Here is a 12,333-nt window from a genome sequence, read left to right on the forward strand (position 1 = left end):
ATCTTCTGCAGAGCTGCTTTAAGCTGAAATTCAACTTGTTGTTGAAGTGAAGTGAATCAAAATTAAATTGAATTGAGCTGAAGACCGTTGTCTTGTATAGAGCTGCTTTAAATTGAATTCATAATGATGGATTTGACATAATCAACCCGTATTGAACTGAACCGATTGAACTGAGTCATTTTGAATCATTGAACTGAATCAGAATTGAACTGAATTGGTCTGAACAATGACACTGTTGTCTTCTATAGAGTTGCTTTAAATTGATTTCATAATGATGTATTTGACATAATTAACCCTTATTGAATTGAACCGATTGAACTGAATCATTTTGAATCATTGAACTGAATCAGAATTGAACTGAATTGGTCTGAACAATGACACTGTTGTCTCCTATAGAGTTGCTTTAAATTGATTTCATAATGATGGATTTGACATAATTAACCCTTATTGCATTGAACCGATTGAACTGAATCATTTTGAATCATTGAACTGAATCATTTTGAATCATTGAACTGAATCAGAATTGAACTGAATTGGTCTGAACAATGACACTGTTGTCTTCTGTTGAGCTGCTTTAAATTGATTTGGCTTAATAATTGATGAATTTTGCATCATTAACACTTATTGTATTGAACTGAATCGTTTTGAATCATTGAACTGAATCAAAATTGAACTAAATTGTTCTGAATAATGACTACGTTGTCTTCTGTGTACAGCTGATTTACAAAATAATTGAATTTAATTCCTTTTATAATTGATAGGTTTTTCAACATTAACACTGTTACTGAACTGATTGAACATCGAACTGAATCATTCTGAAGAATGACTCTATTGTCTTCTGTAAAGCTTCGTTACTGAAACTGACACTGTTATTGAACTGAATTTAACTGAAACTGAAACAAAATTGAACTGAATCAGACTAGAGCTGCTTTACCGCTGAAATTCATTTCATAAGTGAAGAATTTGCAGCATTGACACTGTTACTGAACTGAATCATTCAGAATAATGACTCTTTTGTCTTCTGTACAGCTGCTTTACAGCTCTCTTGCAGCCTTATCACTGTTATTTCCCTGTTTATTTGTGTGAAGTGGTCTGTAAGCGCTCTATGAACGTTGTGTTCCAGCGAGCTGATCAGAGGCGAGTACAGTGAGACGGCGCACAAGAAGACGGAGGTGGTTCACATGTGTAACTACTGCAGCCAGACGCTGGAGCGAACCGAGCAGCTGTGAGTGACGCGTGATTCAGACGGAGCTCTGAGCGAGATCTCGCCGGATCTTCATGTGTCCTGTGTGTGTGTGTGTTTCAGGTGTGAGGTTCTGATGCAGGGAAACCTCCTGTCAGCGGAGTGCGACGAGATCCGGGACACGAGGAAGAAGGTGATGCGGGTGAGATGCTGACGATTCACAATGTCTCGTGAAAGTCTGCACGAAAGCCCTTAAGCTAAGAAATCCCTTAGTTGTAAAGTTAAGGGAAAGTTGGGTTGTGAGAAAAAAACCTAGGGGTCAACTTAAGGAACTTTTAGGCTGCCACAGTGTTGCCAGGTCTGCGGTTTTCCCGCGGAAACACCCTACTTTAGCACTGTTGCCCCGTTTGTTTTTTTTATGTCTGTGGTTTGAAGCGAACCCAATAACATGATATTTAGCCCCTGAAATGCGAATTTTAACAGGGGAACCCTGCCCAAAAAACGTGTATTTTACCCCCTTGAAACACAATTGGGCTAGTTTTGAGTAGCAACTTGGTGGGGTTTTGTTGTGAAAACCTGGCAACCCTGGGCTGCCATTAAATATTCCCCTTAATTATTTAAGTGTTGCTACAAAGTCTTTAGTAACCATTTCACCTTAATAAATTTAAATGACCAAAAGAGCTTAAACTCAGACGCATTGTCAAATTAAAAGTAAACCAAACACTAATAAGTATCAAGGCATGCTCTAATAATTGAAATAGCCATTAAAATCACACCTATTTTCATACGTAGTTATTGATAGTGCTCCTGTAGCTCAAGTGGTAGAGCATTGCGTTACCAAGCGCAAGGTTGGGGGTTCGATCCCCGGGAACACATGATAGGTTAAAATTGATAGCCTGAATGCACTGTAAGTCGCTTTGGATAAAAGCGTCTGCTAAATGCATAAATTTAATTTTAATTTAATTTTAATTTAATTTAATTTGATAGAGTATCAATTATATCTTACCACAGTCCAGTTTCATGTTTTTGTTTCCTATGCTCTTGTTATTCTCCATTACGCATATATATTAGTATAACTGTGGTTGTTTCGTCATGTTCTGTTCATTCATGTAACCGTGAGCTCTTCATGAAAGCGTCTGCTCTGTGCGCAGCTCTCCAGCTCTCTGGGCTCCATGGAGCAAACGCTGCAGGACATCAGCAGCATGTTCCTGCCGGGAGCAAGTCTGACCGATACGTGGACGCAGCAAGTGGGAACGCACCCGGAGGACAGGAAGTGAGTGTCACTGCTTCAGCGTTCATGACCCTTGAGAACCGAACGTCTCGTTTCCTCAAAACAAACGGGGCAAAGCGCTGTTCATAACAATGCAAATCTGGTTCTTCCTCATTACATTTGTCTTGTTTTCCACTACAGATATCTAAACTTCTTTAAATTACATTTATTCATTTAGCAGAGCTTTTATCTGAAGCAACTTAGAAAAAAATTTTTTTTACTTGAAATAAAATAAACTTTAGCTGAAGGGAAATAGAATAAAATAAAATCAGGATAAATTTACCGGAGAAGCAACGTGACTTCAGATATCAAGTTTTGTTTTCTGAATATTATGTCAAAATTAAGCTTAAAACAAGAACAAATATCTGCCAGTGGGGTAAAAATTAATTCTAAAATAAATCGGTCAGTCAAAAAGACATTTTGCTAATCCAGTAAATGTATCTTGATTAAGAATGTTTTGATATTTGTACTGGAGAACAAGACAAAAAAATATTATTGTTATTTTAGTACCATTGAGATATTAATATATATTAATAAAAATAAAAAAATATATATATTTTATAAATTTTGAATATTTTTATATGTTAATTTTAAAGTTTAACTAATTTTGTTGTGTGTTTTTATTAGTTTCTGTTGTTTTGAAATATGTCTATATAGTTTTTTTTTTTTTTTTAGCTTTATTTATTGTAGACCATCAGGTTAAACGAAATGAAAATGAGAAAAGTTGCTTTGAAAACTAGCTGAAATAAAATAAGTTAGAATTTTTTATATTTCGTTTTAGATTATTTCAGCTACATTTATTTTGTTTAAATTAATGAAAATATTTAGTGATGGTTTCAGTTTTAGTTTTTGTTGACTAGAATAGCCCTGACAAAAATACAGAATTATTATATATTTTTTTGCAGTGGACACATTTTAAGTGTGAGCTTGAGTTTCTGATGCTGGCTGTGTTTCTGTGTCTCTCGTCTAGTGTGGAGAAGATCAAGGTTCTGCTGGATGCCATCAGCAGCATCTACCAGCAGTTCAAGAAGGACAAGGCCGAGAGACGTGAGTCTGAGAGCTCCTGAGATCTCATCAGCGCTCCTTTGCTTTTTTTATGTGTTTGACGTGTCTTATCTCATCAGGTTTGCCTTATAATGAAGAACAAATCCACAAGTTTGACAAGTGAGTATCGTGTGTGTTCGCTGTAGCTGAAGAACTGAACGCATGTGACGCAGAATCATGATGACACGAATCTCTCTGCTTTCTGCAGGCAAAAGCTGGTTCTTCATGCAACCAAAGCGCGGGCGCTCTTCACAGACGAGTGTGCCATGAAATATCGCCTCTTCATCTCCAAGAGCGAGGAGTGGATGAAGTAAGAGGCTCTCGTTCAGCAGTCTAGAGCTCAGCGAAGCTCACCTGTGATCCAAACAGTCCAGCTAGAAATAACTATTACAGTTATGAATGTTATTATTCAATCATGGATCTATTTACTGATCATTGTTTTTTATTAGATCGCTGTTTCAAGCTGCTTGAGTTCATGTGTTAAGGCTCGTTCACTGTAAAGACGATGATATCTATATTTGCCTCCACACCGACGGACGATAACTATAAAGGTGCGTTCACACCAGACGCGAATGAAGCGTTAAGCGCGAGTGATTTAGATGTTAAGTCAATGCAAAGACGCGAATAGACATCCTGCGGCGCGAATTGAGCGTTGCGGGCGTTTTGACACGCGAAACGCGCGAGTTGAAAAATCTGAACTTTGGCGAAATTTCACGGCGCGTTAACCAATCAGGAGCTTGCTCTAGTAGTGACGTGATTGCGACGTAGCGAGCGGAGGGAAAATCCGAAACAGCAATGAAGGAAAAAGCAGAGCCATTTAGACATTCTCTGGACAAAGTCATTGTCGCTGTTAGGGCTGGGTACCGAGCCCAATACCCTCTATACAACCAACTAAATAAAAACGACACTATCTACTATCCAAGATTTCGATACTCGATAAAATACATATGAATACCTTAGGAGTTAACTCGTCAACGTCAGTGCTCAAACAAATACATATGAAATGCACAACAACACACAAAGTCGCTCACACACACACAAACTCTACACACACGAGACGCGCGGAACTCTCCGCGCACATACTTATATGAGACGCGAGCACACACACATAATACCTTAAAGATGTGGAAAAGTCGATCAAAAGTGTGGGTACATTTCTCCAGGATCGATGCCAACAGCGCGCAATGCAGTATTTGCGGTAAAATAATTGCTGCAAAGACCGGTACCACGACAAATATGATGAAGACCTTGACAGTGCACGTAGTAAACATAAGAGAAGAAAGTTGCTTCGTCTTAGACTGGTAAATGAAGAGATACCTTGTTGATCACTCTGACAGTGTTTATATTGCAATAAATAATAACTACTCAATGTACACTGCCGTTCAAAAATGTGTTGGTTAGTCAGAATTTTTTTTCAGTAAGGATGCATTAAAGTTATTAAAGGTGACATTAAAACATGTTACGTTACAAAATATTTCGTTTTTAAATAAATGCTGTTCTTTAGAATTTTTTTATTCATCAAAGAATCATGAAAAAAATGTATCATAGTTTCCAAAATATTAAGCAGCGAACTGTTTTCATATTTCTGAAGGGTCATGTGACACTGAAGTAATGATTTTGACAATTCAGTTTTGACATCACAGGAATAAATTACATTTTGAATTATATTCAAATACGATTTTAAATTGTAATACTATTTCACAATATTACAAGTTTTACTGTATTTTTTTATTAAAATAAATTAAGCTTTGGTGAGCATGAGCTCTTTATAAAACATTTTTTGTTCGTTTTGTGCACTGGCTAAGGAGCACGAGTCAAACTGAAAAAATAAAACCAAAGTTTTTCTGAGGTAATGTGTTCTGTAATCTTGTTAAAATGGATTTCATAAAATTGGTATCGAAACAAGTATCGTTAGGAACCGGTATCGAAACTGAGGTATCGAAATTGGCACCGGATCGAAAGATTCTGAACAATACCCAGCCCTAGTCGCTGTATGTGGCTGATGCTGATACTCGTCGCTGATACTTCTTCATACTTTTACAGAAACGGGAATAAAAAGGATCTTGTTTGGAAGAAATAGATTAATTGAATAAAGACCAAAGATTACCTGTTAGATTTACCCTAAATGAATTATATTTTATGTTTAACCACTAAAGAGACATCAGAGCCAGCGGCACATATCAGAAGGACTAGCCGAGTTGAGGCTGCTCTCGGCGGATACATGATCACTGAGCTCCCGCTGATCGCGTGGAGCTGACCGTCTCCGAAATCAGCGAAACACATATTTAAATAGACGCTGTCTTTATAAATAAACTGCATATTTGATTTTAAAACAACTACATTCTCGCCTGAAATACACTTAAAACTACGTTTCATGACACGATAACAGTAATATTTTGAAAATTATCCGAATAAATGGTGGTTGAAATCACAATGCTGCATGGACTCAACTGGCAGAAGCCCCTCCCATGATGTGAATTCGCGTCTGTTGTGAAGTTAATTTCACGCGCGAATGACGCGAATAAACTCAAAATGTTCAAGCGTCAAGTCGCGTCTGGTGTGAACACACAGTAACAATAACTATATTTGCTTGCACACCAACAGACAATAACTATAACGACAATAACGTTAACAATAACTATGATGATTATTATAGCATCCGCGTCAACCGACTATAAATATAATAACTATATTTACCTTCACACAAACGGATGATAACTTTAACATTAAATGTATTAACGTCCACACAAACTAATGATAACTATATTAGCGTCCACACAAATGGACGTTAAATTTTTTAACATTAGCTATATTAGCATCCATACGAGCGTGAAATATTGTTCTTTTTATTATAATCGTGCTGCAGTTTTGTCATTTAAAGCAGGATAGATTCTGATTGGCTGTTAATGTTTTTATCGTTCATCAGCTGGACACGAATCTCTCTGAAAGCGATTCCAGCGATATTGTTCTTCTGCATCGTTATAGTTGTGGTGTGAATTCACTATTCTTACAGAATTTGAACGATTATTATGATGTTGACGTCAACATGAAACAGCTTGGGATTCGTTTTAAAAATGACTCGTTTTAATGATTCAGAGTCGACTCTTTCTTTTGAGAGACAATAACTTTATACACGGTGCACTTTCAGGTTTAAAACTTAGAGCTGTGTTACACACTGCATGAAAGGTAATTTTTAAAAAAAATCCATAATAGAGGCACTATAACGTCATTAGTGTGAATGGGCCTTTACGGTGATTTTACCACAGTAAAATCCCTGTCACATGACCTCTTGTACACCGCTGTATTCTGTGCGCGAGCGCAGTGTCAATGGCTCTTCTGCTGTGTTGCCATGGAAACTGTGTCCGAGATGTTCTGGAGATCGGACAGACACATGCAGTGACTGATGCATGAACGTCTCCTTACAGGAAGTTCCATCACGTGCGGAAGCACCTCTTGACTCTGACCGGTCAGTTCAGCAGCATGGAACAGGAAGTGACCCTGCTCATGCAGCGCGTGTATAAAGTGAGTAAACAGGAAGTGCTCTAATGCTGTTATGGCACGCAGATGCTAACGGCTCTCATGTGTGCAGCTGCTGGAGCTGTTACCGCAGAAGATGGTGCCCATGACGTCTGGAGGAATCAAACCGCAGGCGTACCTCAGTCCCAACACACTGGTGGAGATGACGCTGGGGTGAGAGATGACGCTGATTCACTCAGTCCAGATCATTACAGACTAAAAGCATCATCCCAGCTAACAATTTTTGGTTCCCAAGAATGTTCCCTATTGGTTAGCCAGGGAAGTTTTCTTAACGTAAATAGAACGTTCTAGAATTTTCTCTTCAATAACACGTGTCAAATCTCTCTGAAATCACAATATTATTTATATATATATATATATAAAAAAATACACATATACACATAAATACATATATATATATATATATATATGTACAGTACAGGTCAAAAGTTTGGAAACATTACTATTTTTAATGTTTTTGAAAGAAGTCTCTTCTGCTCATCAAGCCTGCATTTATTTGATCAAAAATACAGAAAAAAAACAGTAATATTGTGAAATATTATTACAACTTAAAATAATAGTTTTCTATTTGAATATACTTTAAAAAAATAATTTATTCCTGTGATGCAAAGCTGAATTTTCAGCATCATTACTCCAGCCTTCAGTGTCACATGTAAAATCCAGTCTATCACATGATCATTTAGAAATCATTCTAATATTCTGATTTATTATGAGTGTTGGAAACAGTTCTGCTGTCTAATATATTTGATGAATAAAAGGTTAAAAAGAACTGCATTTATTCAAAATAAAAATAAAAAATTCTAATAATATATATTCTAATAATATATTTTCTTTACTATCACTTTTTATCAATTTAACACATCCTTGCTGAATAAAAGTATTGATTTTATTAAAAAAAAAGAAAGAAAAAAAATTACTGACCCCAAATTACTGACCAGTAATGCATATTGTTATTACAAAATATTTATATTTTAAAAACATAGCTTCTTTTTTTTATTTTTTAATAATTAAACATCATATTAAAAAAATTACCAAAAAAAAAGTATCACATGTTCTGAAAAAATATTAAGCAGCAGAACTGTTTCCAACTTTGATAATGAATCATCATATTAGAATGATTTCTAAAGGATCATGTGATAATGATCCTAAAAATTCAGCTTTGCATCACAGAAATAAACGATAATTTAAAGTATAATAAATTTAAAAACAATTATTTTAAATTGTAATAATATTTCACAATATTAAATTTTTTTTTTTTCTGTATTTTTGATCAAATAAATGCAGGCTTGATGAGCAGAAGAAACTTCTTTCAAAAACAGTAAAAATAGTAATGTTTCCAAACTTTTGGTCTGTACTGTATATATATAATGAGCCTTTAATTGTCTACATAGCCTAATAAGCACTCAAGTGCACGCAAAATATAATAATTATGAATGTGTCAGGGAAAAACAGCAAGGAGACTGCATTAACATTTTAATAATTTATCGATAAACTGGTGCTTTCTTTGTTTTCTGCTTCAGAGATGAAGTCGGCGACACTGACTCGTCATCTCTGCTGTAGTGATGCATCTGCATGCATGTTTCATGCGGATGACATAATCTGAGAATATTTATTTTCCATTCTAATTGGTTCATTTAAAAGCAGACATTTCGCTCTTTATAGATATATTTTTCATGTCTGTAAGGCAAGTATACGCAGAGTTTCGCGCTCAAGTTCACGGAGACCGAGATGGCAGAAAGCGTGTCCTGTTTGCTTTAATTATTTTACAAAAGCACAACATTTCATTGTGATTGTGAGTGCACACAAATAAATGAAGAGTCCTTACAGATTCGAAAGATGCATTACTCTTATCTGTATGATGAGCAAAAATGCGGGAGTACTTTAAGAGCAAAAGTACTGTGTCCGATTTTATTGCTATCATTATTTATGCAATGTGTTCAATCTAAATATTTCTTTCTAAAACTATGTTTTTGTTAAGTCGATTGATGTGTGATTAATTGGATTAGTTAACCATCAGATAATTAACTAGATTGAATATTTTAATCACTTGACAGCCCTAGTTATTTTATTTTAGAAATTAGCGTAGAGTCGTAAACAATCAGAGTGGGTGTAATCTAACAACAGGTGCAGAATGGGTTAAGTTATCCAGTCAAAATTCACCGTCATAAACACATAATTCTGCTTAACAGGATGAAGAAGCTGAAGGAGGAGATGGAAGGAGTCGTGAAGGAGCTGGCGGAGAACAACCTGTTCCTGGAGAGGTGAACCTTTACATTTACTTGGATTTCTATAGTGCTTTATACAATACAGAGACAGGAAAATAACAGTGAATGTTACAAAATTAATCAAATTTAAAACTAATTCAATTTCAGCTCTACAGATGACGGTAGTCAATATTCTGATCAATTCGGTTCAAAACAGTAATAATTTGGGGTGCTGCGATATACAGTGATGATCATAATATTTAAAAATTAGATATCATTATTGTGTTAATTAGATGTGTCACAATATATGGCAGTTACCATGATGGTGAATCATAAAATGAAAAGCACACCGTGCTAAACTCTCATATGTAATTTGTTTCATTCATACTCACCACTGGAGGGCGCCCTCGCACAGAAGCTCAACAAGAGAGACTCATAGGAGTAATAAAACAAATTACGTACCCGAAAAAACGTTGGCACATCAGGCACATAACTCGAGTTTGGAGTAAAAATATGTTGTTATTCTCATGTATTGTTGTACTTTGACGCTGGACGAGTCAGTGATGGGAGAATCAAGCCTTTTCGAAGCTTTGAATCATTTGCGACGCAAAATGACTCACTGTTTTGAATCACTTGAAATGCTGTAACGCCTGCTGGTCAAAAGCTGTAAATGCAACAAAAACTCATCCCGAAACAGCTTTTAAGACTGATTGCAAATGTTTTATATAAAGTATAATACAGTGCCATGAAAAGGTTTTTGCCCCCTTCCTGTTTTTTTTTTTTTTTTGCATATTTGTCACACTTAAAATTTTTATATTACACAGAGATAATGCAATTAAATACAAAATGCAGTTTTTAAATGATGATTTCATTTATTAAGATATTAAGATATTTCTTGATTCGGCAGGTCTGGCAGTAATCAGGTCTGGGTGTGGCTAGTGAAATTTAACTCAGCTTTCTAAAATAATGTGGTTAATCACAGTTCTTTCATGATTTAACAGGAGGGGGCAATTAATTTTTCATGCAGGGCCAGGTAGGTTTGCACAGCTCTTTTCCCTTATTATTTAAAATCTGCATTCTGGGTTATCTTTGTGTAATATTAATATTTGTTTGATGATCTGAATCATTAAAGTGTGACAAACACGCAAAAAATTAAAACAGCACTGTATATTCAATTTACAAACTATTAGAGAACATTAAATATTAAGTGTGTGGATAGCGTGTTCCTTTGCAGGGCTTGTTTTGTTCGCCAGTAAGTGTAAATGGTCATGATAATGGTGTGATATTGTGACAGCCCAGGTATTAATGATGCAGAATCCATCAGCGATGTGACTGTAATCATGGCGGCGCTTGTGTTTCAGGTTCGGGACGCTGACGGTGGACGGCGGCATCAGAGCCGTGGATCGGATGTGACGAGGTCGAGGGTCATCACAGCACAAATGATGCACTCTGTTAATTGTACATATGAAAAGAATGTAAATAATACACTTCTTAAACTTTACTTTGTGCCATTATTTTAATCTTGCGTTAATTCTCTGAATGTCAGCATCAAACTAGAGTTGCTCTTAACTCCAAATAAGTGATTTGATTTCTGTTCCCGCCATGAAAATGAAGTCTATTCGTCATTATGTAAACGCTCCTGCTCGTGTTGGTGAACGTTACTGAAGGACTCTGACGATTCACTAAAGCAGAAGTGTTTTCCTTCAGTGTAAATGAACGCACTATTTATAGACATTAATGTTTGTTTCTGTAAATGAGTAAAAAGAACAGCTGAGTTCTGATAAAACCTTTGTGTTTCTAATTTCTCACACCTTCACACCTGTACCCATAATGCTTTGCTTCTGTTAACAGATATCTTCATGATCGGTTTAGCTGGTTATACCACATTTTTTGCTTCTTCACAAAATGCAGCTGCTCTGAAAGCACCGAAAAAAAAACCCCACTGACACCAGGGGTCAAAGGTCAGCTGAAAATGTGGTTTCATGCCTGTAAGCTGCATTAGAAAGCATCGTCCGTCCTCTCTGCATCTTTGGTGATACAGTTATCAGTTGCCATGACAACAGACACAAAAGCACAATCTCTGCTCATCCGCTGTTGCCATGGCAACACATCCACTAAGACACAGACGTGTAAAACGTGACGCTCATTTGCATTCATATTCACTGACGGGAAAGTGTGTACAAGTGTTACCCTTAGTAATATAAATAGTTATATGTAGCAGAAAGGACTAGATAAATAACTAAACATGAACTGACAGATGACAGAATTTGACTGGCTCAGTATTAACAGTCAGTGAGCAGCCAATTGATCCCACGAGAAAACATGAGAAATAATGTACTAATGAATATTGCACTGATGAAACTGTGAGGAAGGATAGGACGAATCGATCACAGAGAGCCGAATGAGAGAGAACTTAAAGGAAGACAAGTAACCTGGACTTAATATTAATAATAATAATAATAATAATAATTATTATTATTATTATTATATAAAGTCATGTTTTTATTACACATTTTTTTCAGTTACTCAGCATGTTTCAAAGCTGTTTTAGTAATTACATTGATATTTTTTATTTGTTAATAAATATATTATTTATAATTGTTTATAGTTTATTATATATAAATATATATATAATAAACTATAAACAATTGCATTTGCAGTAAGCACATACTCTAAAATAATATGCCTAATCAAGGATAGATCCATTTCCAAAGGTATAACCATAAAATTACATTTTGAAGTTTGTGAATATGATAACATAATAAAGTTAGAAAATGTTAAAACAAAATATTTGTTAAATACGGTTTTATTTGTGTTTATTTATTATGTTCTCATATTTATTGGTTTATTTTTTAAGTCATAATTTTATTACAATATATTACTGTTTGTGTGTGTGTGTGTGTATGTGTGTGTGTGTGTGTGTGTGTGTGTGTGTGTGTGAGTTTGCTATATATAGTTAAAATTTACTGTTTTTCATAGTCTGATTTTTTTTTATACATATAAATATATATATTTATAAAAAAACTAGGGACAGTTTGATCCTCAAACATCATTATAATTATTACTTAATAACAATAATATATAATATAATATTT

The 12,333-nt window shown here is 35.3% G+C and overlaps 1 protein-coding gene across 4 annotated transcripts in view; it reads left to right on the forward strand.

The window, feature by feature from the left end:
* LOC109074329 (serine/threonine-protein kinase TBK1-like) overlaps positions 1-11,024 on the forward strand; it is a 21,320-nt gene extending 10,296 nt beyond the window's left edge. For 2 of the 4 annotated variants that reach the window (XM_042721557.1, XM_042721558.1), the window contains exons 12-21: positions 1,124-1,225; positions 1,307-1,385; positions 2,335-2,456; positions 3,424-3,500; positions 3,578-3,617; positions 3,706-3,807; positions 6,923-7,019; positions 7,087-7,187; positions 9,224-9,295; positions 10,600-11,024. In XM_042721557.1, coding sequence (XP_042577491.1) covers positions 1,124-1,225; positions 1,307-1,385; positions 2,335-2,456; positions 3,424-3,500; positions 3,578-3,617; positions 3,706-3,807; positions 6,923-7,019; positions 7,087-7,187; positions 9,224-9,295; positions 10,600-10,651 — 844 coding nt within the window. In that variant the 3' untranslated portion in view covers positions 10,652-11,024. The remainder of the gene's footprint in view (positions 1-1,123; positions 1,226-1,306; positions 1,386-2,334; positions 2,457-3,423; positions 3,501-3,577; positions 3,618-3,705; positions 3,808-6,922; positions 7,020-7,086; positions 7,188-9,223; positions 9,296-10,599) is intronic. The other 2 variants (XM_042721561.1, XM_042721560.1) reach the window with 2 other exon arrangements.
* The last annotated feature ends 1,309 nt before the right edge of the window (positions 11,025-12,333 follow it).

Source organism: Cyprinus carpio, chromosome B4, assembly GCF_018340385.1.
Source record: "Cyprinus carpio isolate SPL01 chromosome B4, ASM1834038v1, whole genome shotgun sequence".
Lineage (NCBI taxonomy): Eukaryota > Metazoa > Chordata > Actinopteri > Cypriniformes > Cyprinidae > Cyprinus > Cyprinus carpio.